This window comes from Physella acuta, unplaced genomic scaffold (assembly GCF_028476545.2).
Source record: "Physella acuta isolate Inbredline_101_S28 unplaced genomic scaffold, ASM2847654v3 ptg000108l, whole genome shotgun sequence".
Lineage (NCBI taxonomy): Eukaryota > Metazoa > Mollusca > Gastropoda > Physidae > Physella > Physella acuta.
In genome coordinates, this window is record NW_026731628.1 from 297,985 (window position 1) to 325,000 (window position 27,016).

Here is a 27,016-nt window from a genome sequence, read left to right on the forward strand (position 1 = left end):
ATACATGTATTATATATATATATATATATATATATATATATATATATATATATATATATATATATATATATATATATATATATATATATATATATATATATATATATATATATATATCGGATGCTTAACATATTTGCTTTTGGAACTAGTCCTCGATATTGCTTCGTTGAGGAGGAGATACGACTTAAAAGCTGCGGACACACATCCATCCATCCAGAAATAACGAGTTGATAATCGCAATGGTCCAGTATGGAAATTGCGCTAAAAATTGCATTGAAAAAACATTCTCTAACCAGTGTTCATCGCAGAGGCGTAGCGACCGATTCCGGTGCCTGGGGGAACTATTAACTTTGCGCACCCCTCACCCCGCCATTTATATAGATATTGACGTTGGTTAAAATGCGCCCCCTCTCCAATTTTGGAAAGTCGGGGCGTTTTTACCAGTCGTTTTCCTTTTTTTTATTATGATATCACATAATTGATGTAGAGAAATGTTAAAGAAGTCCTTTAAGTCAAGTAGCCATCTATTTTATTAACCACACTTATGTAATGCAGCTCAGAATGTGCTTTATATATTTTTTTCCCTACCTCGCAGTAGCCTGGCGAACTATTTCGTCGCCAGGCCGGCGAAAAAAAAATGTCTATACCTCACATAATACAGTATAATAGGCCTGCAACGATAAACCACCACCTGAAATGCTAATATGTATAATGTATGTATTAAATATTCACTTCAACAAACATCCCCGTTACTTTACCCTCCCCCCACCCCAAAATTTCAAGTGCTTCTTCCCACCCCCACCCCCTCCTCCATCCACGGAAATAAATGACTGAAGTAAACTCGGATGTGTCTATTCAACCCTTATCTGAAACTCAACGTGCAGCTAGGCTTACAATGATAGCATATATATAATTACTAGCTGTATGTCATAACTTCGCTATGATGTAAAATAAATTGAAAGTAGCACTCTGAAGAAATAAGAAAAAACACACAATGTAGGCCGACAAAACAAAAATTGTATCAATCTAAACAAATATATATATATATACTAGCCGTCCCGGCCAGGCCCTGCTCTGGCTTCTGTGAAAAACCTTTCTGTTAAAGACCATTACCTGTGGGTTTAGTAATCATCATAAACCCGGCATTGCCCACCCAAACCACAACCAACCAAAACAACAAAACGCAAACATAACGCTAACACAATTACAAATACAAACGAAAACAAAAACCTAACAACAAACCCAACCACAAACACCAATACAAACACAAAGAAAAAATAAACAAAAAAGCAAACGAAAACAAAAACCTAACAACAAACCCAACCACAAACACCAATACCAACACAAAAAAAACAACGAAAAAGCAAACGAAAACAAACCAAATCCAAACGCAAAACCAACCAAAAACACAAATACAAACCCAAACAAAAAAAAACACAAACAAAACCGAAAAAAGAAAGAACAAAAACGAACCAAATCAAAACGAAACCACTAACGCAAACCCACCTAAACACAAAGAAAACACTAACGCGAACATAAACGCCCGGGGCGGAATCACCTGTTTTAGCTTAATGAACGACTATAGTACCCCAACTTATTCATAGTCTTTTGCACTCACTTAAACGAACGCGCCTGTTTCAATTTACTGAACAATTTTAATACTCCAAGCTTATCCGTAAAATACCTACAACATTTGCACTTGATCAATCCCCGCTAATTATGTAATTTTTTTTTCCCAACACCAAAACAAAGTAATTAAAAAGTAAATTATTTTCCACAAAATGCAATGGTTTTATAAAGGGAAGTAATTTTGTTTTCCAAATTTATCAAAGGGAAGTAAGTGCTATAGGACTAAATAAAGACATAATTAGAATTTTTGTAAAAGATGATATTTTTTTAAAACTTGTATTTAATGAACATGCCGACAATTATTACTATAATTTGAAAAATGAAAATTATTTCCCAACACTTTCAATAGTAATTTTTTAGCTCATAAATTTAGACAAATGCGCACGATAATTTTCTAACACTTAAATTCATCCAAGACCAACGACAAACATATGCATTACATACAGAACTGAGCTTTATATATTAGATATATATAGGCCTATATATATATATATATATATATATATATATATATATATATATATATACACGAGAATTAGTTGGGCCAGGGAACACAACATAATAGACATTAAAGATACATTTAGAAACCTACATAATAAACGCATTACACCAAAAGAAAGGGAAATAGCATACAGACTGATTTTTAACACAACTCCAGTTTCACGAAATACAAAGTCAAATCAAAATGTTAAAATAACATGTCAAACGTGTAAACAAAATATACAAGAAACTGAGAAACAAATTTATTTAGATTGTATATTAGTACAGAAAACAAAGCAAACACTTGCGAAAATATTAAACACCACCAATCAAACAGCCACAACAAATAAAGCAATCACACTTAATTTAATTAACACGACTAGACAAAGAACAGAAGACGAAAACAGACTAGTAGCAATGGCTATTTATAGATCGACTATATGGCAAATTAGGAATAAACTCAGATATTTTTTTCACAAAATACACGGACATCGAGTTAAAAGAAATATTTCAAGCAAAGCTTAGACATAGACTGGGAACTCTCACTTAACTGAGAAAAAAAAGAAATATACAGGAAAGAAATAAATAAAGTATTAATTTTAATTTAGACAGTCTCAAGCCAAACATCACTCGATCAACCCCCAAGTAAATTAACATTAGAACAGTCTTCTGTTTCCCGGGTTTTAAAATGCACAACCTGAATGGTAGAAAGAGATACCCACCTCAACCCCCCCCCAGCACACACACACACTTCCCCCCCCCCCCCCCCACTCAACCGGACTGGCGGACATTTCAAGGTAGCGTGCCCTCATTGCCAAGGGTCAATTTTATGTCATGGAAAGTTTTGGAATGATAGATCAGTACGTGATTACAGAGACCCTTCGCCCACAGTCGTTTCTATTTCTGTCCATGGGTGGCTACAGTGTGAACTTTTGACTCCGCAGCACACTAAACTAAGCAGTGAAGAGAAACCTAGTTTGCACACCTTATTTTAATCTAGTTCTTATGCCATTTTATTTTTTCCCTTTGATTATTATATATGCAATTGATGTTCATTGTTCATGTCTTTGATGCTATGTAAAATCTATCAAATATATTATTATTACTGATTTAAATGTTTAAAACAATTGAATTAATAAAAAAAAAAAAAAAAAAAAAAATTACCCCCTCCTCTCTCCCCCTCTATCCACTTTACCCCCAGACATGATAACCCCAAAATCCCTTTAACTGTTCCAACGACCCCACCACCCACCGCAACATCAATATCCAGAACTTATTTAAAGTTCTAAATCTTGTCTCTTTCCCCTCATCTTTCACACTGCAACCTTTTGAAAACTCAATGCGACCACTACAACACCCTTTCAACTAGTCAACTTAAGTTGTTTCCCTACATAGAAAATGCTTCACTGTCCCATTGACACTCTCTGAAAAATTTCCTTTCCTCTCCCCACCCAGACTTCTGACACTTTCATTTGACCTTCACCCCTTTTACTGTCATCCTTTGCAAATTTTTTTTTATAATCAAATACATGACATCATGTAAATATTCATTATAAACATTTGCAAAATGTACTTGTTTTAATCGCAAATAAAAGTATTTAAAATTATATATATATATATATATATATATATATATATATATATATATATATATATATATATATATATATATATATATATATATCGATGACTAGTTCCAAAAGCAATTATGTTAAGCAAGTTACGAGGATGAACATAGGCCATAAAAATTACGGGTTTCTTTCATGGATTTCCCGGAAAAGCCAAAAAACCTCGAAAAAATGCAGTTTTTGGCCCATATCTCGGCAACCAGACCACTAAGCGACTTGAAACATGTACCAATCGATTCCTGCCATAATTTAGAACAATATTGCCGAAGAAAGTTTTCAAAAATATCCTTTCGTTCGGTCACAAAAAAAATTTTGAATTAATTAAAATTTGGACCGAATTAGTAGGCATTTTTTCCAACCACACCACACGCGTCATCACGTTCAATAGCTGCGCCATCGCGTTCCATGGCTGCGCCATCACGTTCAGTAGGCGCGCAATGGTTTTTAGTCATGTAACTCTATTGTAAATAAAACATGTAAAATACTGAAAAAAATTAATAAAAAACGTTTTAATAACTAACCAATGGTTTTACTAACCCTGCTCTTGATTTACGCTACGACAGAGCTATTTTTAGATAACATAAGGAAATTGCGCTAAAATTGTCACTAGACTTTTTAATTACCTTGTTTTGTATTTATATTATTTGTTTTAAATATATTTCCAATTTATGCTATGTCATTATTTAGTATGTTTTTTAAAATAATAACTAAGAAAAGTAATATCTTTTTCTTTTGTTTAGTACAAATATATTAAAAGGAGCTTATGAGCACCCCTATTTTACAATTTAAAAATGGGAAATAAGTCATGGAAGTGTTCTGAACGTTTGCCTATCACTACAGCTCAGGCATATAGTTTTTTTTTTTAACGCAACATCATGTGTTAGCTACTGTATAACATCACTACTGTAGTAGATCTGTTTTTTATTTACAAAAGCTTTTACCGTCAAGTCAAAAATGCAAGAAAATTATTTTTTTTAAACTATAAAGAATTTATTATGGTCGGCGATGGGCCCCTAAATGGCGTGCCCCCCCCCCCCCCGCAATGCGGGGTCTGGCGGCACTGTAGTTCCGCCCCTGTTCGATTTTAAAATAATTTAAACGGACCTACCCGCGACGTACAATACGCCGCGATTATTTTCTACTTTTCGGTAATGGACGCCAGCAAGAAAAGTCTCAAAAGTATTTGAGAGGTCCATAAATTAATATAAAAATCATGCCCGGCGTAGTTACAATTGATATGGTTATAAAATCCTGCCTGTTTTTTTTTCGGACTTCACTAAAAATTGGATATATTTGATGTTGTTAATATTTTCGGTAACTAAATAAAAAAAAAAAAAAGCAAAAACAATTTGGTTTTCACGTGTAATGGCGACATAAACAATGGCATCCTGCTATTCGATAGGCCGCCATAAATTGTATTGTACATATTGTAAGCTAAAAAAAAGAAAAACTAGGTCATGGGGTTTAAACTCAACAAATTATTTTCAAATTCTCTGGATCTGCAACTTGTATAGCATTGATTCTAAAAATATTAAATTTCTGAATTAGTTTTAGGCTTAAGTTTTTAATAAAATTTTATCTTTTATTATTTTTACGGTCCTAAATCTAAAAGCAAATTTTTATTCCATGTCAACAACCCCCCCCCCGTAAAAGCAGCCTTCCCTTCTCTTAGTTACCACCCTTAAGTTTCAAATCGTTTAAAAACTGAAATTATCTGCCCCTAATAGCCGTCACTAACTTGACCGGATTCACGATTGTAAACATTTGGTGTGAACCACAGCTCACCAGACTGGTGGGGTGGGTTGGTAGCGATATGCCTAGAGAGAAAGGGAGGAGGCTACTAGACGCGCTTACGTAGTGGTGGTGGTGGTGTCCCGCATGGTCCGTAGGTATTATATTTATATATATATATATATAGATTAACAGCCCAGTCGATAGTCCACCCCGTTTGATTCCATTTAGGGGAGAGTAGGTAGGAATAGTTTAGCATTCTTCTCCTTTCAAACATTTTACATAGTTACATAGCAACACAACTAATAATGCTATTACATAGCAACAAATAATGTTAGATAGCAACAACAGTGTTTCTTCCACACTTTTTTCTCCGGGGGGCACTTGATATTTTCGGGGGGGGGGGGGGGGCGGTCAACATTTTTCGGAGGGGGGTGGGGGCGGATAATTGTCATGTTTTTTGTGTAAGATAATTGTCATGTTTTTGTGTAAAATAATTGTCATGTTTTTGTGTAAGATAATTGTCATGTTTTTGTGTAAAATAATTGTCATGTTTTTGTGTAAGATAATTGTCATGTTTTTGTGTAAGATAATTGTCATGTTTTTGTGTAAGATAATTGTCATGTTTTTGTGTAAGATAATTGTCATGTTTTTGTGTAAAATAATTGTCATGTTTTTGTGTAAGATAATTGTCATGTTTTTGTGTAAGATAATTGTCATGTTTTTGTGTAAGATAATTGTCATGTTTTTGTGTAAGATAATTGTCATGTTTTTGTGTAAGATAAGGTAATGTTTTGCTGCTCCGTGTAGACTAAGGCTTTGAGGTAAACGGCTGTAGCATTGCTTTGTTCCAATTTAATTAACAATCCATTTACCCTCCACCGGAAACCAGTTAATGCTTTGGTCCATTTATTTTAAATCAACAATCCATCAAAGACTAATTCATACACCTTTCTTCACCATGTAAATCTATATTGTTCTGATGACTACCCTCCCAGGACATAACTACTTTATCAGCTTTATCTCCCACTTGTTTTATGAATGAGTTCAGCTCATCCATATTCATCTCATTCATTGTCTTTGGCGCCGTACAACGCTTCTGTGAATTGCTTGGCCAATGAGAGGCAGCACGTTTAGACCAATACTTAGCGGGACTCCAACTACAGGTACTAGTGCCACACCAATAGACGCTACAGACAAAGTCGTTGATGTCACTCTCCATCCTATGGTCATATCGTTGTCTACCTTACGGTAGCCAATTGTCACTTTCAAGTCTTTTAGTCGCCGAGATAGATCATCCAACTGTCTTGGGAATTGGTAATTTCGTATTTCCGCTTCAATTTGATTGGCCGTTTCAGTTAATGATGAATATATTGAGACAAGCGTAGGCAACTTTAAAGCCCTAACTTTGTCCTCTAATTCTTTTATTTTCCTCTCAATTTTCTCCCTGTAATCTCGACATTCCAAATGCCCTTCTAAAATCAGTAAGTTTTCTTTCATTTGCTTCAGCTTGGTAGTTGCCTCAGAATAAACAAACTTATTGTTTTTTATTTGTTCAATATTGCTCGACATTTGATCCCATGTCGCCCTCAGTACACGGCAATCATTTAGACAAAAGGTGCTTTCAATTTCCAACTGGAGGAGCGCCATTTTTCCCCGCCATGTCAAGGCTTGTTGTATGAGCACAAGATCCTTCTGGGAGGTGGCTATTCTTTCTGCTAGGCTGTCAGTCTGATCTCTGACGTCATGCAAGAGTTGGCGCTCTCCTACGTCATAGAATATAATCTCAGGGTTATCTTCCCTGAGTATCGTCTGCAGCAGATCTGCCAGCTGGCGACTGCACACGTCTAATCTATGACTCACGTTCTCCACGTTCACAGACTCTTGTTGGCTTACGTCTGCCTGTACCCGGTCTACTTTTGCAGACAGGCAAGCTATGTTTAGAGACAGCTCTTTCTTCAAGCCCGGTAGTTTACTAACCAACATCAAGCGGTTTTGCTTCTTCTTGAGTTCTTGGAATTTGGCTGCGGTATAACTCTGATCAAGCTCATCCGTAAACCGCAGTAGCTGCTGGAATTGTTTTTCTTTTTGTTCCTGGTCCTGAGTGCTGTTATGGAAGAGAACACATTTGAACGTCAGGAGCCGAAATAAGGCACTGAGTTCCCCTGTCTGTTTCCTGCACCATTCGTCAAATGACATGTCATTATGTGACATCTCAAACAGTTCTCCATGTGTCATTAGGATAAGGCATGACTTTGCTAAATTTTCTTCACCAAATATATTTTTGAGAACATCGACCGCTTTTTTATTTTCTTGTGTGAACCTTTCCCCATATTTGAGCACCAAAACAATGGCCATGTTGCCGTGTGTCGGGCAGACGCTCATGGCTGATCTCATTTCATCACACGATTTACCCAGCGCCCCGACACTGTCCGTCACTGTGTCCATCACACCCGGAGTGTCGACGACACAAACTCGGTACCTGTGACGGACACAAGTCTCAACGTCCACGCTTGAGGTCACAGATTCCCCGCTGTCGTCACTAACGAATTTCTTCATTCCCAGAATAGAATTCCCAGTTGAGCTTTTACCATAGCCAGTTTTACCAACCAACAGGTAAACATAGTCATAGCTGACCTCCATTTTGTTTTCCTAAAATTTAAAAGTAAAAACGTTTAATTAAAGGTTAATATATAAATATATCAGTTTAGAAAAGGGTTTTTAAAAAAATACAATGTCTATAAGCTGTTAAAAGAAAAAAAACTTGTGAATCATTGTGTTAACTCAAAGTTAACATCAAAAGTTTAAAGTTATTAAAATTGATAAATAAGTCCAACTTACTTAGGCTACGGTTTAAACCAACGCTTTAGTTTAATCCCATACAAAAATGTGCTGAATTACAGTACGAGTTACAGTGTTTTCTCCGCCCAATATATCCACAACAAAGCCCTAGAATACAGCCGCGTTGTCGCAATCGATTGCATGACAGCTGTTACCAAACCAGGGGCGGAACTACAGTGCCGCCAGACCCCGCAATGCGGGGGGGGGGGGGGGGAGCAGGCCGTTTAGGGGCCCACAGGCGACGATAATCAATTTTTTTATAACTAAAAAAAAAAATTATTTTCTTGTAAAAAAAACAACTGATCTACTACATAAGTTATGTTCTACAGTAGCTAACACACGCCGTTTCGTAAAGCAAAAAAAATATATAGCTGCATGAGTTGTAGTGTGAAAGATAGGCAAACGTTCAAACCACTTCCATGACTTATTTCCCTTTTTTAAATAGTCAAATATGTGTGCTCTTAGTTATTTTATTTTTTTGCACTAAACAAACTAAAAAGCAATTACTTCTCTTAATTATTATTTTTAACAAATATTTAATAAAGAATGACATAGTATAAAAAGAAATGTATTAAAACCAATAATATAAATATAAAAAACTTTAAAATAAACATATGGCGAGAAACCATTAAAACTACAAAGCTTTCATGCTTCATATTCTTTTGACCAACTTGTATAATTGGAGGTACTATGGCGGACATGAAAAGAGAATTTCAATAAAGACTATGTATAAGTAAACCATCCTAAATAAATGAAAGTAGGCTACAAGTAAGAAACAAGTTAATTAAAAAAGTCTAGTGACATTTATGCGCAATTTCCTTATGTTATCTAAAAATAGCTCTGACGTATAATGCTGGGATGCGTTCAAGCTAGAAGAACGATCGGTTTGTAGGTGTTTATGTAATTTTAAAATTTGTGACCGAACTAGAGGATATTTTTAAAAACTATCTTCGGCAATATTGTTCTTAATTATGGCAGGAATCGATTGGTACATGTTTCAAGTCGCTAAGTTGTTTGGTTGCCGAGATATGGGCCAAAAACTGCATTTTTTCGAGGTTTTTTGGCTTTTCGTGGAAATCCATGAAAGAAACCCGGAATTTTTATGGCCTATGTTCATTCTCGTAACTTGCTTAACATAATTGCTTTTGGAACTAGTCATCGATATTGCTTCGTTGAGGAGGAGATACGACTTAAAGCCCGGACACACATTCATACATCCATCCATCCATTCCCAGAAAAGACGAGTTAATAAACGCAATTCTCCAGAATGGAAATTGTGCTAAAAAATATTACTATTGTAAATCTGTATCAGTCCTCACAAGCCGATGATGAAAACTGTGATTCTAAAGCGAACACACAACTGACGCTGCAAATCACATGTCTGATTCGGGGGGAGGGGGGGGGAAGAATTAATGTGTTAAAATTTGTATCATTTTAATTCTCTGTAATCCCAAAATTATTTCAGCTCTACTTAAAACCCCAAATTCCACCCCCCCCCCCTACCCACGACGCCGAGGAAAAAAATCCCTTGAATCATCATTTATAACTTACACATTTGCATTTTCAGGTTGGTTTTTTATTTTATTTTTTTATTTAGACGTTTTTATTAGATCTAAGCAAAAGTAAAAAAAACCATCTTAAATGTATGAAAGTACGCTACAAGTAAAAAAGAAATATTAATAATAGATCAGTTACACCTACAAACTGTATGAAATCCTCCCTTATTTTCTTTATGTCGTTATCATAGTAGCGAACACATAACGAAAATTGCCCCATACCAGCTATATCACTAGTTTCATCGGCTAAGACAGAAAACAATTCGACAGAAGTAATTTTCGCAACAATCGTTTGAACAATTAATTTATTGCACACATTTATCACTTCATTCTGAATGGTGGGACTTAAGTATCTTGCATTTTTTTGAAGAATTTTCTAGATGATGTTTAAGTGTTTCGTCTACACCCATGGCTTTGAATCTCAAAAGAGCTCGAAAATTTCCATCATTTTCATCAGAATACTCCAAGTGAAGATTTCCGAAATCCCTGTGCCCCCTAAGTGCAAGACCTTGTCGGCCGCAAAAAAATATAGTTTCTATTATGGGCAGTGTTTCTTCCAGACTTTTTTCTCCGGGGGGGGGGGGGGGGCACTTGAAATTTTCGGGGGGGGGGGGGGCGGTAGACTTTCTTCGGGGGGGGGGGGGGCGGACACTGTTAAAAGTATATATTTTCTATATAAATTATATAAATTTCATTTCGTTCGGGGGGGGGGGGGGGGCGGTAAAAATTTTCGGGGGGGGGGGGGGGGCACCCGAAGAGATGCCTGGAAGAAACTCTGATTATGGGCGCTAACCTTAAACGATTTTCTAGAATTTGTTTACTTAATGATGAGTTCAAGGCGATGTTAATAGGTTCTATTTTTTTTCTCCATAACCGATTTACGATTTTGGGAAAGTAAAATTGCTCTTTTATGATATTCACATTGCTGGTGTTCATTAAACGTGACTGTTGCCCTTTTCCAGTTTGAAAATGAAATTTTTGATAACTTACCTAAAGGCTGACTACCTACACCACTATAATTCAAACTAAACAAAACACAATAATTGTAAAATGCGCCATCAAGTAATTTGGAATAAGTCAACCAGTTCCACCTAAGTAGCCACGAATATTGAAACTTTAAATTTCTTTGTCCGCTTGCTGGAAATTTAAAAAGTTCATCAGGACGCCAGATGTTTTCTAATAAATACACCGTGTATCATCTGTTATAACTCCTTGGATAAAATTGCCGATATCATTTGCATAAGAAACAGTCAAAGGTGCTGAATTTATGGAAATTTCTTGATGTAATATAGTTTGAGAAGCAATAGTACCATCTTCATTTTTATCATTTTCAGTTTTACTTTTCTTTGTAAAGAAATCAGTTAATAAAGTAGTTTTTAATTTCCTTTTTCCATCCGACACCATTAAAAGGAACTTAAATTGCTTGAAGTAGCAAAAAGATACACATTAAAACACGACTATGCGAATAAGAAAATAAATAATTATTGGTCTTTCTTTTCTGACTGTCTAAAATGACTGCTGTAGGTTCCTGGCTCTACATCTATATTTAACCACCTACGCAGTTTTTATATGTACCAACACTAAGTTTTGTGTCAACAATTGTGGGTCAAGCCCACGCTTTTCTGCCAGATGTACATCCGGTAGTATTTCATAATTGAGACGTACCAATATTCAAACCCACCCTCACCCCCCTGTCACACATTTTAACTGATAACCTTGTGTCCTCTGCCATCTTTATCATTTTCAGTTTACTTATCTTTTTAAAAATTAAATAGTTTTCAGTTTCCCTGTTTCATCCGCCATTAGTGAAATGAATTTCAAATGTTTTGAAGTAGTAAAAACATACACATTATAGAACCTCAATGCGAATAATAAACAATTTCTTTGTCGTTGTTTTTTTAATTTCTAGACACTTTCCGGTTGCACTACAAACATATTAGACAACAAAGGCCTACCCACGTAGCCCACCCCTCCCCATTCGACACTCCTTAACTGATCTAACCTTGGCCAACTGCGTTCCAGATTATTATACATTACTTTAGTGCAATAATAAAAATCGTAACTAAATTCTACAGGAAATTCTCATCACAATGATGTACATTATTGTTCTAGAGGCTGCCAGGCTTAAGTGTTTAGTGTTTAAGATCTAAACAATATCGACACAAGTCAATAGTTATAAACCCCTAACCCCCCCCCCTGCCTGCGCCACTGCGTATTGAGTATTCTATGATCATATTTTCGTATTTAGTTTATATATATATATATATATATATATATATATATATATATATATATATAAGCCCTGCTAGGGGGGGGGATACCTTAAAATCTACCCTACCCTTCCCTAGGCTTATCTACTTAACTACTGTCCGGTCAGTGCAACCGTGGTAGAACCCACAGTGGTTAAACCCTAACCTTAGTCTAAATAATAAGCTACTAAAATAAAACAAAAACTTTTACAGTTAATAAAATTTATTTACCAAGAATGACTAGTATAAAATTTATTCAACAAAATATGGAACCAAAAGTTATAAAAAAAGAATAGATAAAAAAACTGACACAAAACAGAACCAACGAAACAAACTTTTTACATCAAACAAAACATTACGTTTGACCATTTGCTGGTGTTGCGCCGACTTATGATGTCTAGGATGGTCCAGGCCCTGACACACAGAAACCTCCCTTCATCCATTCTCGACATCCAAAAGTCCACACCAAACAAAACACTACGTAAAACCACTACGTACAATACATTACGTAAAACACAATACGTACACAACAAACTTTTTACACCAAACAAAACAATTCATATATAACAAAACACCCAGCCAAGTTGCACAAGCAACCTCACCGGAAGGGGGGGGGGAGAGAAAAAGAAAAGGAAAACATAAGAAAAATGCATGGTAATGGCAGATATATACATAAATATATACACAAGTTCAAAATGCTACCTACTACTTCTATCTAGCTAAAGCCTCGAGTAAAACTAATCCTTACTAGACAATTCTAAAAGCAATTCTCAAAAACAACTAACCACTGTCTAAAGAAGAACTAGCAACTTAAAAATAACGTGTAAACAAATTCATTGTAGAACCAATCTTTCCTACACAAGGAGCAGCTCGAAGCAATTGGTCTACATAAACAACATCTATATTGATAACATTAAAGTTAACACACTCCGCTAAGGCCCCAATGAAGGCAGACACAAAGCAAGCGATACTCAACATGACGTTGCACGAAAAAGCACACACATTAATTTTAAACAACCTAAAACTCGAGGCAACTAAAATATACAAATCTAATTACTGTCTAAAATAACTGACTATTGACTAAGCCGATCCTAGTCAATAACAACACATCATAAAACAATCAAGTAAATGCACACACGCATTCACACTAGTTTAGGAAACACTCCTAAACACACTGGCCTAAACCACGTGGTCCGAAACACACGCCAAGGGTTTAGAAAACATCAAAAATACATTTTAATTCAAAATAACAAAATAACACACCACGTGCATACCAGACCTGCCGATGCTCACTATCTCGTTTTAGACGAAAATGAAAGAAAACGAGAAACATCGTCAGTCGCATTCATACAAATCACATAAAGATAAAGTATAAAAAAACAAATACCTCCACGCGTGCGGTGCGCCACGCAGAAACCTGACCCGACCTACATATCGCCGCGGGTCAAAAAAAAGGAAGAAAATCACTCCGAGCGGTCAATTTATACTGACCGCTTCGAGCGGAAGGGGGACCCCGTGCTGTTCCCCATTGGACCACCATGCACTCCCAGATTCGCAACAAATAAAATAATACAAAAAAATCCATTCACCCGCTCACATATATATATATATATATATATATATATATATATATATATATATATATATATATATATATATGGGGCCCAAAATTTTTTTTTGCGGGGTGGCCCTTTTTTCTAGTTCCGCCTCTGTAACAAACTCCAGCCAGCTAAATGTTGCTCTTACTCAAACCAGCACAGCGAAAGCATTGTCCTAAAAATAGCCTTTTTCAAACACGTCAGTTAAACTTCCCAAGCTGTGAAATTCAACTAAGATTTACCTGGCTTTTACATTTTGAACATTTAAATCGTCAACCAGATTGCAAACGTTGACACGTATACACGCATGTGTGCTTACAGAAACGGACGCCTTAAGAACAGTTTTCAAGTGTTTCGAATAACAAGTCGCCTATGTTTGTGGTAGGATTAATTTTGGACCTAGACAATTTGTATTTTGTCTGTCTGTCTGTCTGTCTGTCTGTCTGTCTGTCTGTCTGTCTGTCTGTCTGTCTGTCTGTCTGTCTGTCTGTCTGTCTGTCTGTCTGTCTGTCTGTCTGTCTGTCTGTCTGTCTGTCTGTCTGTCTGCCTCTCTGTCTGCCTCTCTGTCTGCCTCTCTGTCTGCCTCTCTTTCTGCCTCTCTGTCTGCCTCTCTTCCTGACTGTCTCTGTTTCCTGTCGTTTCTCTCTGTCTCTGTGTCTGACTGTCCGTGAAAAGATTAACTTGAGTACCGTTTCAGTTAGGTGTACGAAATTTATTAGTATTAAATCCAGATTATCTTCCAGGCACTAGATCTAGATCTACCACCCCCCCCCCCCATCCCGAACGAAATGGAATTTATATATGTTGATCCCCCCCCCCCCCCCCACCCGGAAAAAAGTCTGGAAGAAACACTGATTAGATCCTCTACACTCTACCTAGATGATTATCAAACTTTGAGCGATTTTTCCGGTAGTCGGAAGTTGGACTTTACACTTCTTCCAATTTCTCATAAGCCTTCAGAGTGTATTTATGATGAATTATTGAAAAAAAAGTGATTGTGTCTTTTGTTTTGTTTTTATGGTATACATATTCAAGCTCAACTGAGGAAAATCAATTGCTTCATTTTTTCGGTAGGTAAGAATGGCATCTACAGTTGAAAAACGAACGAATGATTACACATTTATATTGATTGGGAAAACTGGAACTGGGAAAAGTGCCACAGCTAATTCCATCTTAGGGCAGAGTTTGTTTGTAGAAAGTGACAGCAGTGAGTCGCAGACAGCGAAACCTGCACACCATCAAGGAACAAACTATGGCTACACCGTCACTGTTGTAGACACACCTGGTTCCATGGACACCAAGGTCAACAGTGACCAGGCCAAAGAAAAAACGTGCAGAGAAATGGTGGAAGCCGTTGGTCTTTGTCCAGAGGATGGGAGGCGATGCCTAGTCTTAGTGCTGAAATATGGAGAGCGTTTTACTGAAGAAAATAGGCAATCTCTTTACATACTTACAAATGTTTTTGGTGAAGATTTTCTTAAAAAGTTTTGTATTATTGCTATAACGCTTGGTGAGCTATTTAAAATGAATAGAGGCGGGTCAGATGAGACATTCACTGCCTGGTGTAGGAGTGCCAAGGGTGACTTAAAGCAGTTGTTTCAGCTTTCTTCAGACAGGGTTGTTTTGTTTTCAAACAAACAGAATCTACCAAATGTCATGGAGCGACAATTCAAAAAATTGATTAGCTTCGCTAATTCTTTGGATGCGAGCTATACTAAAGAAAAATTTTTGGAAGCAAAACCCCGACATCAAAGATTATTGTTGGAGGCCAGACTGCCAGAGGTAGTCACGCAGTTCCAGACACGCCTTAGTGAGATCAAAGGAGACACGGATGATTTGTATCAAGAGCATGAAGAGAAAAAGATAAAGCCGGTTCTAGACAAAGCCTTAAAGCTGTTGGCACAGGTCGACCAAGCAGACGACGGTGTGTTCTATGCACCAGGTGAGACGAGTCTCCTGCAAGACACCAGGTCTAACTGTCTGCGGGTTATTCAACGCTTTCAGAAATTTCTCAAATACGCCAGAGAATTTCAAACCCTCAAGGAACTGGAAGAAAAATTAAAGAAACTACAAAATAAACTGTGGCAATACACATTTCAAGATTGTCAGTTAAAAGATATCGATGTATTTGAAGAAGAATTGAGAAAACATGAAGAAACAATCGACATAATCATGCAAAAAGACATGCCAGAAACTTGTGAAGGAGAATCAGATAACCTAAAACCACCTGACTGGAGTGGGTTGAAGGAGCAGATGCTTGATTTACGTAACAATATCTTACGTTTCAGAGAGCAATGTAAAAGAAAACAAATCGAAGTTAAAATCAATTCACTACAGAACCGCTTAGATAGAATTACTGTTGAAGAAACCAACCCACAAGCTGCACTCAGCGTCAAGGACGACGCTCAAACACTGTTGCGGTCTATCGAAACTGACGCGACGCTCACTGAACTAGTGGACAAGCTCAAAACGCTAATTTCAGATGCCATAAAAAAAGAGGAGGATTGCAAGAATCGGTTTAAAAATATACTAATACAGGGAGCTGTCGATGTGGTATTTGCTGTTGCCGGTGGGGCAGTTGCTGCCGCAAGCATCAGTAAACACGCTGTGGCCAAAGTTATTACCAAAGCAGGGCCGAGCGTATTATTAGCTGGGAAACGTGTAGCTGACATTATCTTTCGTACAACATTAAAAAAATAAAGTGTGTAGGATAAGTACTGAGCTGGATTTTTTTAACGTGAGCATAGCAAAAATAAAGACAATTTTAAAATTTGCAAATTTTAAAATTGTCTTTCTATTTGTGTTATTTTGTAATTACCTAGCAGGCATTCATGTTGTTTGCTGATATCTATAACGAGATAAATGGCCCGTTGAGGGAGAAATACAACGAGCGCTAGGTTGATAGTGTTGTCTATTTCTCTAAATCGAAGCCGAAACGAAAATCACCACCTCAACTTCAAATTTAACCGGAAACGAAAAATTTCATTGAAAACGGATTTTTATCCAGAATCGGCATTTTAATTGAATTCAAGTTTGATCTACACGTAGTTACTGTATAACGATACTAAATATAGTCGTTGCCATACCCCTAAACCTTGCACCTAATCTCAAACATGACAAAAGCCTCATTTAGAGTTTCTTTCAGGTGACTCTACGTGCCCCCCCCCCCCACCCCCGTAGCGTCACCCGAAAGAGAATCTAAATCGCACTCTCCCGAAGGCCGCCCGTGCAATATTTTTTCCCCCGCCGAAACCTTCTTGGGAGTATTCTCATCAACTCCTCAAAGTTTCATTGCACTCGTACGAACGGTTTCGAACCGCATCCAGCTTTTATTCTTTTTTTAATTTACCGTATATAGAGAAAATCACAACCTCCCTGGGCGCCGCCCTAGCGAAAATTAATATTTTTTTTTTTAGCAGAATCCTCCCTTGGGCTGTTCTAATCAACTACCCAAAGTTTGATGGCGATCGGAAGAACGGTGTCAAACCGCAATCGACCTTTATTTTTATATACCGTACATAGAGAAGAATCGTATCGCGCCATGCCGGGGCGCCACCCTGCGAATTTGTAAAAAAATCTTCCGCAGAAACCTCCCCATGAGTACTGATGCCATCCATTCAGTGCCATCTTTGTCTTTCTTCTTTTCCCTCCAGTACCTTGCAATATTGTTTTGGATATGTCGTTTGATCTTGTGGCATGCCCATACCAACTTAATTCTCATGTTTGGACAATGCTCAGCCGACTCTCAAAGTGACCAAACGCACTATTGGGCACCATAAATGCTTGAGAATTGAGCTGCGACCGCACTTCCTGCCTCATCATAATTTGTTTATGGAAAGTGGGAAGTGATACATTTGTATTCAAATTATTTTTTTTCGCGTACAAATGAGCATGTTGCGTGTACTACTGACATTAGCAATGAGCGCATCTAGTGGGCTAATTAGGTCAGGCAAGATATTGCATGTAGGCCTCGTGTACACGCTAGCAGTCAGCATGTACCGCAGCAAGGTGAGCCACTGGGACGTGTACAGAGTCCAGCACAAGGACGGCGAGCCGTTCAGCCTGTCCTGTCGTGGTCAGAGCGTTGTCACCCACTTGACGGCGGTCCGGGGGAAACCCACTGGCCCCGTCGTCTGGACAGTTGGCTGCAGGACAGTTGAGGCTACACTCGATTGTGTACCAACAGGTCTGTCTTCTGTGTCTGAACATGTCAAAACATTAATAGGACAATTCCTAAATAAAGGATCGCGCACACATTTTTAAATGCGACATTTTTACTCATCTCTGTCTCAGCCAAAGTATACTCTAACAATTTTGAAGCTCCTCCCCCAATATAACCTCAACTTATTCAAGAGTGTTAATGATATAAAGCTTGGGAGATGGGGCCGTAGGTTATGTTTGACAAACACGAACAATATCTGCTCAGGCGTTCAATATCTGCTCAGGCGTTGAATATCTGCTCAGGCGTTCAATATCTGCTCAGGCGTTCAATATCTGCTCAGGCGTTCAAATTTCTTTCAGTCTCTGTGTTTGTAGATGTTCGCGACCCTGAATAGTTGTTGTCGACGTAAAATCGAAGTTACAGAAATGAACTAGAATATCATGTTCTCAACTGACGTCCTCGAATCTAATTGCAGATGGCTTGTATGCCGAGAACAGCACTTGGGAGCTCGAGTGCGAGGGGTGGAAGGCGGTGCAAGGGTTTAGAAGACATTATGACTACGGTGTGAAGGACGCCCAGTACTCACTATTGTGTTGTGAACTGAAGCAGGGCCGGGTCGCGTCCCCTTGTTCAGTCAAGCGTGTCCTAAACCCCGGAGAACAGGCCGACACGGTCAACCTAACTGCTAGTGACGTCATGACGGGTTTCTACCGTGTCTACGCTAATAACCAGAGCTTTTTTTACAGGAAATATTGCACTCTTTATAACCTAACTAATTATTAAAATGTAACTGTTTAATTATTGTAGTTTCCTTGTTTTGATGATGCTCTTGAATGTCCGTTTGTTTCTATTTTTAAGTTACTGCATAGATTTTAATCTCGACTTTTTTGTTTGTACAGTTGTATAATTTTGTTCGCGATTTCCGTTAAAATATTTCTTCAGTCGTGAGTCACTTTCAGATGGCCTTACATACATGGCCAACCAAATTTTACTTCCAGATGGCCTTACATACATGGCCAACCACATTTTACTTCCAGATGGCCTTACATACATGGCCAACCAAATTTTACTTCCAGTCAGATGGCCTTACATACATGGCCAACCAAATTTTACTTTCAGATGGCCTTACATACGTGGCCAACCAAATGTTATAACTTAATAAACTAACACATCAGAAGAAAAAAAAAACACACTTTATTCATTGTTTTAAATAGCAGTAATTTAATGTCTGAAATAGAAATAATCCATGGCATATTTACACAATACACTAACTTCAATAAGTAAATTCTCTTAAATCCATTAAAATTTATCACTAAAATGCATTGGACAATTAACTAAAAAATTGAATAAAACATTTAATATTTCATTCAATATCAGTGACAACTTTGTAGCAGAGAAATGCACCAATAATTTACAGCATTTAAAAAAACAAATTAAAAAAACAAACAAAAACAAGTGTATAAACAATGAACAAACTTAAAAACAATTTCCAATAGACAGGCTCTGGACTTATCACACTGAAGAGTTTTTATTCTGTATGTTATGGTAATATTTGTTAGCTTTGGAATGGATTTTACAATGGCTGACATAATACTTATTAAAATGAACTAAATAAAACTTATTTTGTGGTGATTTCATTTCACCTGCCTGCTAAAAAAACGATCACATTAGAATTTGTTCTTGTAATACATGTAGAACAGAATCTTAGAATTTGTTCTTGTAATACATGTAGAACAGAATCTTAGAATTTGTTCTTGTAATACATGTAGAACAGAATCTTAGAATTTGTTCTTGTAATACATGTACGACAGAATCTTAGAATTTGTTCTTGTAATACATGTAGAACAGAATCTTAGAATTTGTTCTTGTAATACATGTACAACAGAATCTTAGAATTTGTTCTTGTAATACATGTAGAACAGAATCTTAGAATTTTTTCTTGTAATACATGTAGAACAGAATCTTAGAATTTGTTCTTGTAATATGTAGAACAGAATCTTAGAATTTGTTATTGTATTACATGTAGAACAGAATCTTAGAATTTGTTCTTGTAATACATGTAGAACAGAATCTTAGAATTTGTTCTTGTAATATGTAGAACAGAATCTTAGAATTTGTTCTAGTAATACATGTACAACAGAATCTTAGAAGTTGTTCTTGTAATATGTAGAACAGAATCTTAGAATTTGTTATTGTATTACATGTAGCACAGAATCTTAGAATTTGTTCTTGTAATACATGTAGAACAGAATCTTAGACTTTGTTCTTATAATACATGTAGAACAGAATTTTAGAATTCTTGTAATACATATAATTCCTGTTCCTACTGGCCATAGACTGGGTTATGAAGATGTCAACAGAGAAAACGCGAAACGGTATACAGTGGACATTGTGGAGCCAGCTGGATGACCTGGACTTTGCTGACGACCTGGCCCTCCTTTCTCACACACAACAGCAAATGCAGGATAAAACCAACAGGGTTGCAAATTTTTCTACAAGCCTGGGTCTGAACATCCACAGAGGGAAAAGTAAAGTTCTCAAAGTCAATGCATCAAACAACAACCCTATAACACTGGCAGAAGAAGCCCTAGAAGAAGTGGATAGATTCACCTACCTTGGAAGTATTGTTGATAAGCAGGGTGGGACAGAAGCAGACATAAAAATAAGGACGGGTAAGGCAAGAGCAGTCTTCAACCAACTAAAAAATGTTTGGGGTTCGGGAGATTTAACCCTTAGAATAAAAATCCGGATCTTCAACACACTAGTAAAACCTGTTTTACTCTATGGAGCTGAGACATGGAGAATAACTGCTATAAATAAGAAGAAAATACAATCATTTATAAACGCATGTCTCAGAAAGATCCTGCGAATTCGCTGGCCTAAAACCATCAGAAATGATGTTCTATGGCAACGGACAAATCAACTGCCAGTGGAAGTAGAGATCCTCCAGAGAAAATGGAAATGGATTGGCCACACACTCAGGAAGCCTGTATCCAGCATAACAAGACAGGCCCTCACCTGGAATCCACAAGGCAGGAGGAAGAGAGGCAGACCAAGAAAGACCTGGAGACGTGACCTGGAAGAAGACACCAAGAAGATTGGATACACCTGGGGACAGTTGGAGAGACTAGCCCTGGACAGAGACGTCTGGAAAGCTCTTGTCAGCGGCCTATGTCCCAGTAGGGACGACAGGCAAACATGACATGACATGATGTAATACATATAAAACAGAATCTTATCTTTATACATGTGAAAAAGCTTGATTGAATTTGAGAAATTACAACAACAGGTAGACATTAAAATTTTTTAAAGCAGCAACAAAGAAACTACACTAGATATAACCTCTTTATCTCAATCATCATAATAGAAAAAATAAAACAATTTAACACACTAATTTTTTCCTAATTAAAACCTGACAAGAGAATCTGTAGATGTATTTTAGATTTGTATAAGACAATATAAATGTACACAAAATTTGGCTCAAAGATTTGTTAAAAAATACAAGTAACAAATATTTGACAATTCAATTTAATTGAGCCCAACAGCGACAATCTAAAATGATATTGCACCTGCAGAAGGAAAATAGAATTGCATGTGATAGTGCTATAGGTACTGCAACTGTAACCCTTTCCTTGTGATCAAATCTTCAGGCATACAAAACACTGGGTTGACTGCTTTAACTGTGGTGTCACCTAGTAATGAGAGCCCAGCTAGTCCAAACAGTGTGTGGAAGGGATCAACCTACAAGAGTCAAAGACTAACATCAACATGGATGGGCTAAAATAATGCCTGATATGGCCACAGCATAAACAGCTGATGTAGTTTAACTGTTGTCAATCATCAGTTAAGAATAATATCAGTTGCTTAATAACTAATAGATTTTTTTCAATCAGTTGATCCAGCTATTGGGATTTAAAACAATCATTGCATATAAATTCACAATTTACTATTTCTAATACAATTAATTTTAATAAAAATGTGTATTCATACTATCTAACCATTATCTACATATTTTGGAATATGTCAAGTGACCAACTCAACTATAAACAATATTTTGAACAATAAAAATATCAACAAACAAGCCCAACATCAACTTACCAGATGACAAACAAAACATCCACTTACCATATCACCAGGCCTATCAGCAAATCCACCAGTTTCTTCATCTTGACAGGCTAGTATAAACTCAACCAATTTGTCCTGATTGAAATAATTTAAACTTTCAAAGTTTATGTAATGTTAAAGCTGTACTTTTTAAATACATATTTATCTTACTCTACTCTATCTGTCCCATATGTCTTGGACATGAACAGGAAAAAGGATGATGATAAAAGGCTATCATACTTTAAGCTAAGTGTAGAATAATTGTATAAGAACATTTTCAGAGAAAATTTATTTGAACTATAATAAAAAAATATGATTTACATATTTAGCTGCTTGAAAGCAAATGGTTCAAGTAGTTAAAAAAAAAACATGCACCTTGTCAATCCAATGCAGGCGTCCAATGATTTTAAGGGAGGCTAGAACCCACCAGGAGTAGCAAACATCTGGCAACTTTTCAGGCCGTCCTAATTGGAGCATCAGGTCTACTTTTAGCTATTTATATACAACTAATATTTAAGTATACCTCATGATATTTCATTACCATAGAATTGTTCAAGGTTCTAAGTAAAGCACTGTATACCAGCTTTTAGATTCTTGTTGTAAGGAGATATGCATGAAACACCTTGTACACTATTTCTAAAAGCTACTAAAAGTTTGGACACCATTTCTAAAAGAGCAGTAAAAATTACCATTTAATCCACCAGAAGGCAACTGCCTCTCACAAAGCCACCAGCCCAGCTGGTCAGCATTGACATGATGAAGTCTCTGAGTTATTGACAACATCCCAACACAACAGTAAACCTGAAACCATCATTTAATCTTGCTGAGTTATTGACAACATCCCAACACAACAGTAAACCTGAAATCATCATTTCAACTTGCTTGACGCACCTCTATAAACTAAATCAAAATAGCATGGGAACTGCTGAACAAACTGACAAACTATACCTGGATAGCCATCATGAAGTTTTAAATATTTATAGCCTCTGCTACAAGGTCAAAAAATGTAACAAACGAGTATGACACTGACCTGCCCTGAATGTGATTCACTGCCAGGCCTGCACCCAAATGCTCCATCAAAGTTCATACAAGATAACACAAAGGACACGGCTTTCTCTACATCGATCACTTGGAGAGCATTCTGTCAATAAGGCATTTTTAAAAATAGTTGCCTGCAAATTATACAGTGATACATGTTCTATTATATAAAACAAAAGATGTATTTTTGCTATAGCACTAAATGATTGGGATTGATTCATGATTCATAGGTGCTGTCCTGTGGCAAAAACACTGTAAAATATTCCTATGTCATGACCAATTCAGTTTAAATGAATGGTGAAAACTGTCATTGTTAACATTTAATTAGGCTTCTAATGAAATAAAAACATCACTGTTATTGAATAAGCCTATTATTCTAATGAAATGAAAACAGGGGTATTATTGACAGATTCAAACATACATGGGGATGGAATGGTCTAGCAGTAGAGCTGGACTGCTAACCCGTAAATCTCGAGTTGGAATCTGGGCTTAAGCCAGTAGACTCATGTACTAAACTCATGTTGGGGAAAGTAAAGGCAGCTGGGCATAGTGCTGACCACACTGTCCCTGCATATGCCGAGGTCACAGAAACAAGTAAACTCTACTTCACTTGCACTATAGACCGTCAGGTTTGAAAAGGGAACTTTACTTTACAAACATACAGGGTTAAAATGTATTATTTATGTAAACACTATTTAATGTGGTCAAAGAAAATATAACTTTTTAGAGACTGATAGCGAGTTAAAACTAAGTTTTCAGCAGTGTATTTAAGATAAAAACTTTTCAGCACTGTCAGCTGTATAAGATCATACTCACCAATAATGCTAAACATGCCACAGCACAAAATGAAAATCTGGTATCCACCTCTCCTGCAACAAGAAGATATAAGGGGTACAGACATGTCCTGATATAAGGGGTACAGACATGTCCTGATCACATTAAGATATAAAGGGTACAAACAGGCTAAGTCCGGCATGAGCTCAGCCACTGACCCAGGACAGGGAGGGATGGCAGAGTTTTGTTGCTGCCATATGTTCCACAGGAAGCAATGAGGATTAAATAAGTAAGTATCAAATGTATATGTGACCCTAAAAAATACACTTGCCCCATATAAATGTCAGCTTTAAAGGCACAAATACCCCATATAAATATCAGCTTTACAATTATTCTTACCCAATTAATGTTTCTGCTTTAAAGGTACACATTTGCACCATTTATGTCCGCTTTAAGGGCACACACTTACCCCATTTATCCCCATAAAAGCTACCATCTGGTTGCTGAAGACTTTTCACCCATTTGACCACAAGGTCTGAGTTTATTTCATTAACAGCATCAAACAATGTCAGAATCTGCAAATGGTGGGAATCAACTTCATAGGATGACATTATATAATTATATTTTTAATTCTTCACAAAAATTAATCGCATCTCATGAAGTAGTAATAATATACACTGATAATTTAGTACATTACTACATATTTATAAAATGTTTCTAGTTAGTGGTTGAGATATACACATCAAAAATATTTTATATTCACTCAAATGATTTTGTTCCCCTAAAGCTATTACAAAGCCATTAATAAACAAATTCATGGAGTTTTGTTGCTACTACAAATGCATAAGAGAATTGAAATGAAAGTATTAGAGCATGAGAATGATCTAACTGAATGGAAAAAAACAAAATTTCACCTGAATGGCACTGAGTGTTGACAATAAATGAGGGTCGTGGCCTATACTGCAGCTAAATCCCCCACATTCATGCTGACATTTCAAAACAAAATCAACTACTTCAGACCTGTCCATTCGACTAAGCTGGTCTGTTAATGACATAGCAGTTAGGCCCCAGTACATTCCATTCATTCTAAGAAATTCTGTCATGACATACTCCTAAACAAAACACATGATCAAAATAAGCAGTTGTTCATTCATTATTTTAATTAATTTAATTCAGTTTAAACAAAAATGGTGTTTAAAAATATATAAAAGATGTTAATTCACAACCTTTTTTTAATATTAAAAAAATATATATTAAACTATATAATCATACTACTTAACTAACTATATATTATACAATTATATAAATAAATGTAAAAATATCTTAATAGAAATAACAAGTAAGAAAAAGGTGTCATAAATATAATATACAAACTAAGCATAATTAATTACTTAATGTTATTTGACTTGAAAAAAGAAGAAAAATGTATATAAAAAACTTAAATGCTATTCTTATTTTAATTAGACTCCAGATCTACATTACTTACATAGTCATCTTTCTTGTCACCATATGCTGCAATATAATCGGCATGTTTCTGCACCATTAAGGTTTTTGCAGCATTTTCTGAGATGACTATGTCCTTCATAGGTGTACCCTGTTGGAAAACATAATAACATAAAAGCCCAGAAACAACTGAAAGTAAAAAAATTGGTATGGCCTAAAATCTACTAGATCCAAATAAACTGAATTTACTATGATTTAAAAGTTTAGAGAATACAGCTATTAGCCTGTATAATACTTAGATCTTAAGTTACTTTGGTAGAGTTTTCACAGATTTAGTTAAGGGTATTGGTAAAATGAAATATGCGGGACATGAAATGGCAAAGCAATAAATTGGGAAGACATAGATCTAGCTGCTCAAACAATGTGTTTTATGTCTTTCTCTATTTTATTTATCACATAAAAAGCAGTGTCATTACCAAAAAAAAGGCATCTAAGAATGTTGATATTTCTTACCTTTTTTTTTAAATTAAATAAAACAAAACAATACCACATTTCACTAAGAGTAGATCATTATTTTCAATCTCATGTCATTCTTTACATTTTATTTAATTATTTATTTTTGTTTTTTAAACGAAGAAGAGTTGAAAATCAAGTATTGTAGACTTATAAAGGCAATTAAGCTAATAGTTGAAAGACAAGCATCATTACTTTTTTTTTGGTTTGACTTATCTATATATATAATTCTCTTCTGGGAGACGCTAGAAAACAAGCTGTAAGCGCGCCTTGCAGTCCCCTCTCTTCTTCATTAGGCATAAATCAACCTCCCCCACCCCAACATGGTCTGGTGAGCTGTGGTTCATGCTAAATGTTTATAAACATAGAGCCGGGTTTAGTGACTCCTATTAGGGGCAGATAATTTAGTTTGAAACTATTTTAAACTTAGGGGAGGTAATTAAGAGGAGGCTGCTTTCACTGGGGGTGTAGGGTAGGGGTTAGGGGAAAGGAGGGTGGGGGTAGTATCGTCCTCAACGACCTACTGATAGTGTTTTAAAGCAAATATTTTCAGTGGCAGCATTAGTACTGTCGAATTCACAAATTATGAATTACTGAAAAGTAGAAAATAAAACCACTAAATAGCGGAGTATGATATGCCGCGGGTCGGCTCGTATTAAATATTTGTCATCATGATTAATGATTAGGCCTAGATCTAGATCTAGCTAGAATCAGCTAGACCTAGAATAATCTAGATCTATGTGAGTAATTTTTTTTTTTAGTTAACTAAAAAAAATAACTAATCTAGATCTTAGGACTACTAGATCTAGATGTCTAGATCTAGATCTAGTTACAGGAACCTAACACCCCTTTTTTAAAGAAGATTCCATTATCGGACACTGGTATAAAGTAACCTTCTCCCCAAAAAATATATTACCATAATTATTGATTAAGTTAGATCTATAGATCTAGATCTAGATCTCTAATAAGAGTGTTATTTATTTAGTTTAAGAATTTGACAACACTGTCACGACACTCTTGTTTGTAGAATCTATGTCCAATCTAACAACATTTACGATGGGAAGGTAACTCTCAATGTCGAACTACAAACTTTTCGACCTTTTCTTTTTTTAGGCAATCTAGATTCTAGAGACCTAGATTAGATAGAGCCCTTATAATAAAATATTGTAATATTATACTAGACTTCACTATACGAAATGTTATCATTCACATTGAAGGATCAAGAGACGATGAATCTCAGTAAGACTGTATTCTAGAATCTAAATCTAAC

The 27,016-nt window shown here is 36.2% G+C and overlaps 4 protein-coding genes across 6 annotated transcripts in view; 2 read left to right on the forward strand and 2 right to left on the reverse strand.

The window, feature by feature from the left end:
• Positions 1–27,016, forward strand: part of LOC131934037 (monocarboxylate transporter 12-B) — an 89,389-nt gene that overhangs the window by 51,385 nt on the left and 10,988 nt on the right. The window contains exon 1 of one of the 2 annotated variants that reach the window (XM_059290455.1): positions 26,842–26,985. The exons of the other annotated variant lie outside the window; for it this stretch is intronic. The gene's annotated coding sequence lies outside the window, so the exon portion shown is untranslated. Of the gene's footprint in view, positions 1–26,841; positions 26,986–27,016 lie in introns of those variants that run through there. 2 annotated transcript variants of the gene reach the window in all.
• LOC131934006 (GTPase IMAP family member 7-like) lies at positions 6,409–8,383 on the reverse strand. The gene is made up of 2 exons (XM_059290448.1): positions 8,310–8,383; positions 6,409–8,120 (listed from the first exon to the last, which is right to left on the reverse strand). The coding sequence occupies exon 2, from the start codon at positions 8,109–8,111 to the stop codon at positions 6,540–6,542; it is 1,572 nt and encodes a 523-aa protein (XP_059146431.1). The 5' UTR covers positions 8,112–8,120; positions 8,310–8,383; the 3' UTR covers positions 6,409–6,539.
• LOC131933992 (uncharacterized) lies at positions 13,883–18,672 on the forward strand. 2 transcript variants are annotated; one of them, XM_059290431.1, is made up of 3 exons: positions 13,883–14,093; positions 14,787–16,413; positions 18,350–18,672. In XM_059290431.1, exons 1-2 carry the CDS (start codon positions 14,085–14,087, stop codon positions 16,410–16,412), a joined length of 1,635 nt encoding a protein of 544 aa, XP_059146414.1. In that variant the 5' UTR covers positions 13,883–14,084; the 3' UTR covers position 16,413; positions 18,350–18,672. The 2 variants fall into 2 exon arrangements, with proteins under 2 accessions (XP_059146414.1, XP_059146422.1); XM_059290439.1 differs by having other exon boundaries at positions 13,883–14,086.
• Positions 20,434–26,788, reverse strand: LOC131934091 (geranylgeranyl transferase type-2 subunit beta). The gene is made up of 10 exons (XM_059290469.1): positions 26,663–26,788; positions 25,277–25,384; positions 24,705–24,902; positions 24,260–24,365; positions 23,833–23,885; positions 23,009–23,119; positions 22,668–22,779; positions 22,354–22,442; positions 22,000–22,074; positions 20,434–21,615 (listed from the first exon to the last, which is right to left on the reverse strand). The coding sequence occupies exons 1-10, from the start codon at positions 26,663–26,665 to the stop codon at positions 21,478–21,480; spliced, it is 993 nt and encodes a 330-aa protein (XP_059146452.1). The 5' UTR covers positions 26,666–26,788; the 3' UTR covers positions 20,434–21,477.

Excerpts from the sequence above, each read along its gene's own strand:
- LOC131934006 (XM_059290448.1), bottom strand. The coding sequence starts at position 8,111 with ATGGAGGTCAGCTATGACTATGTTTACCTGTTGGTTGGTAAAACTGGC.
- LOC131934091 (XM_059290469.1), bottom strand. Across the intron at positions 24,366-24,704 it reads CAACACTCAGTGCCATTCAG|ATTCTGACATTGTTTGATGC; the intron begins GTGAAATTTTGT and ends CACCATTTGCAG. Across the intron at positions 22,075-22,353 it reads GCCTGCATTGGATTGACAAG|GACAAATTGGTTGAGTTTAT; the intron begins GTGCATGTTTTT and ends TATTTCAATCAG.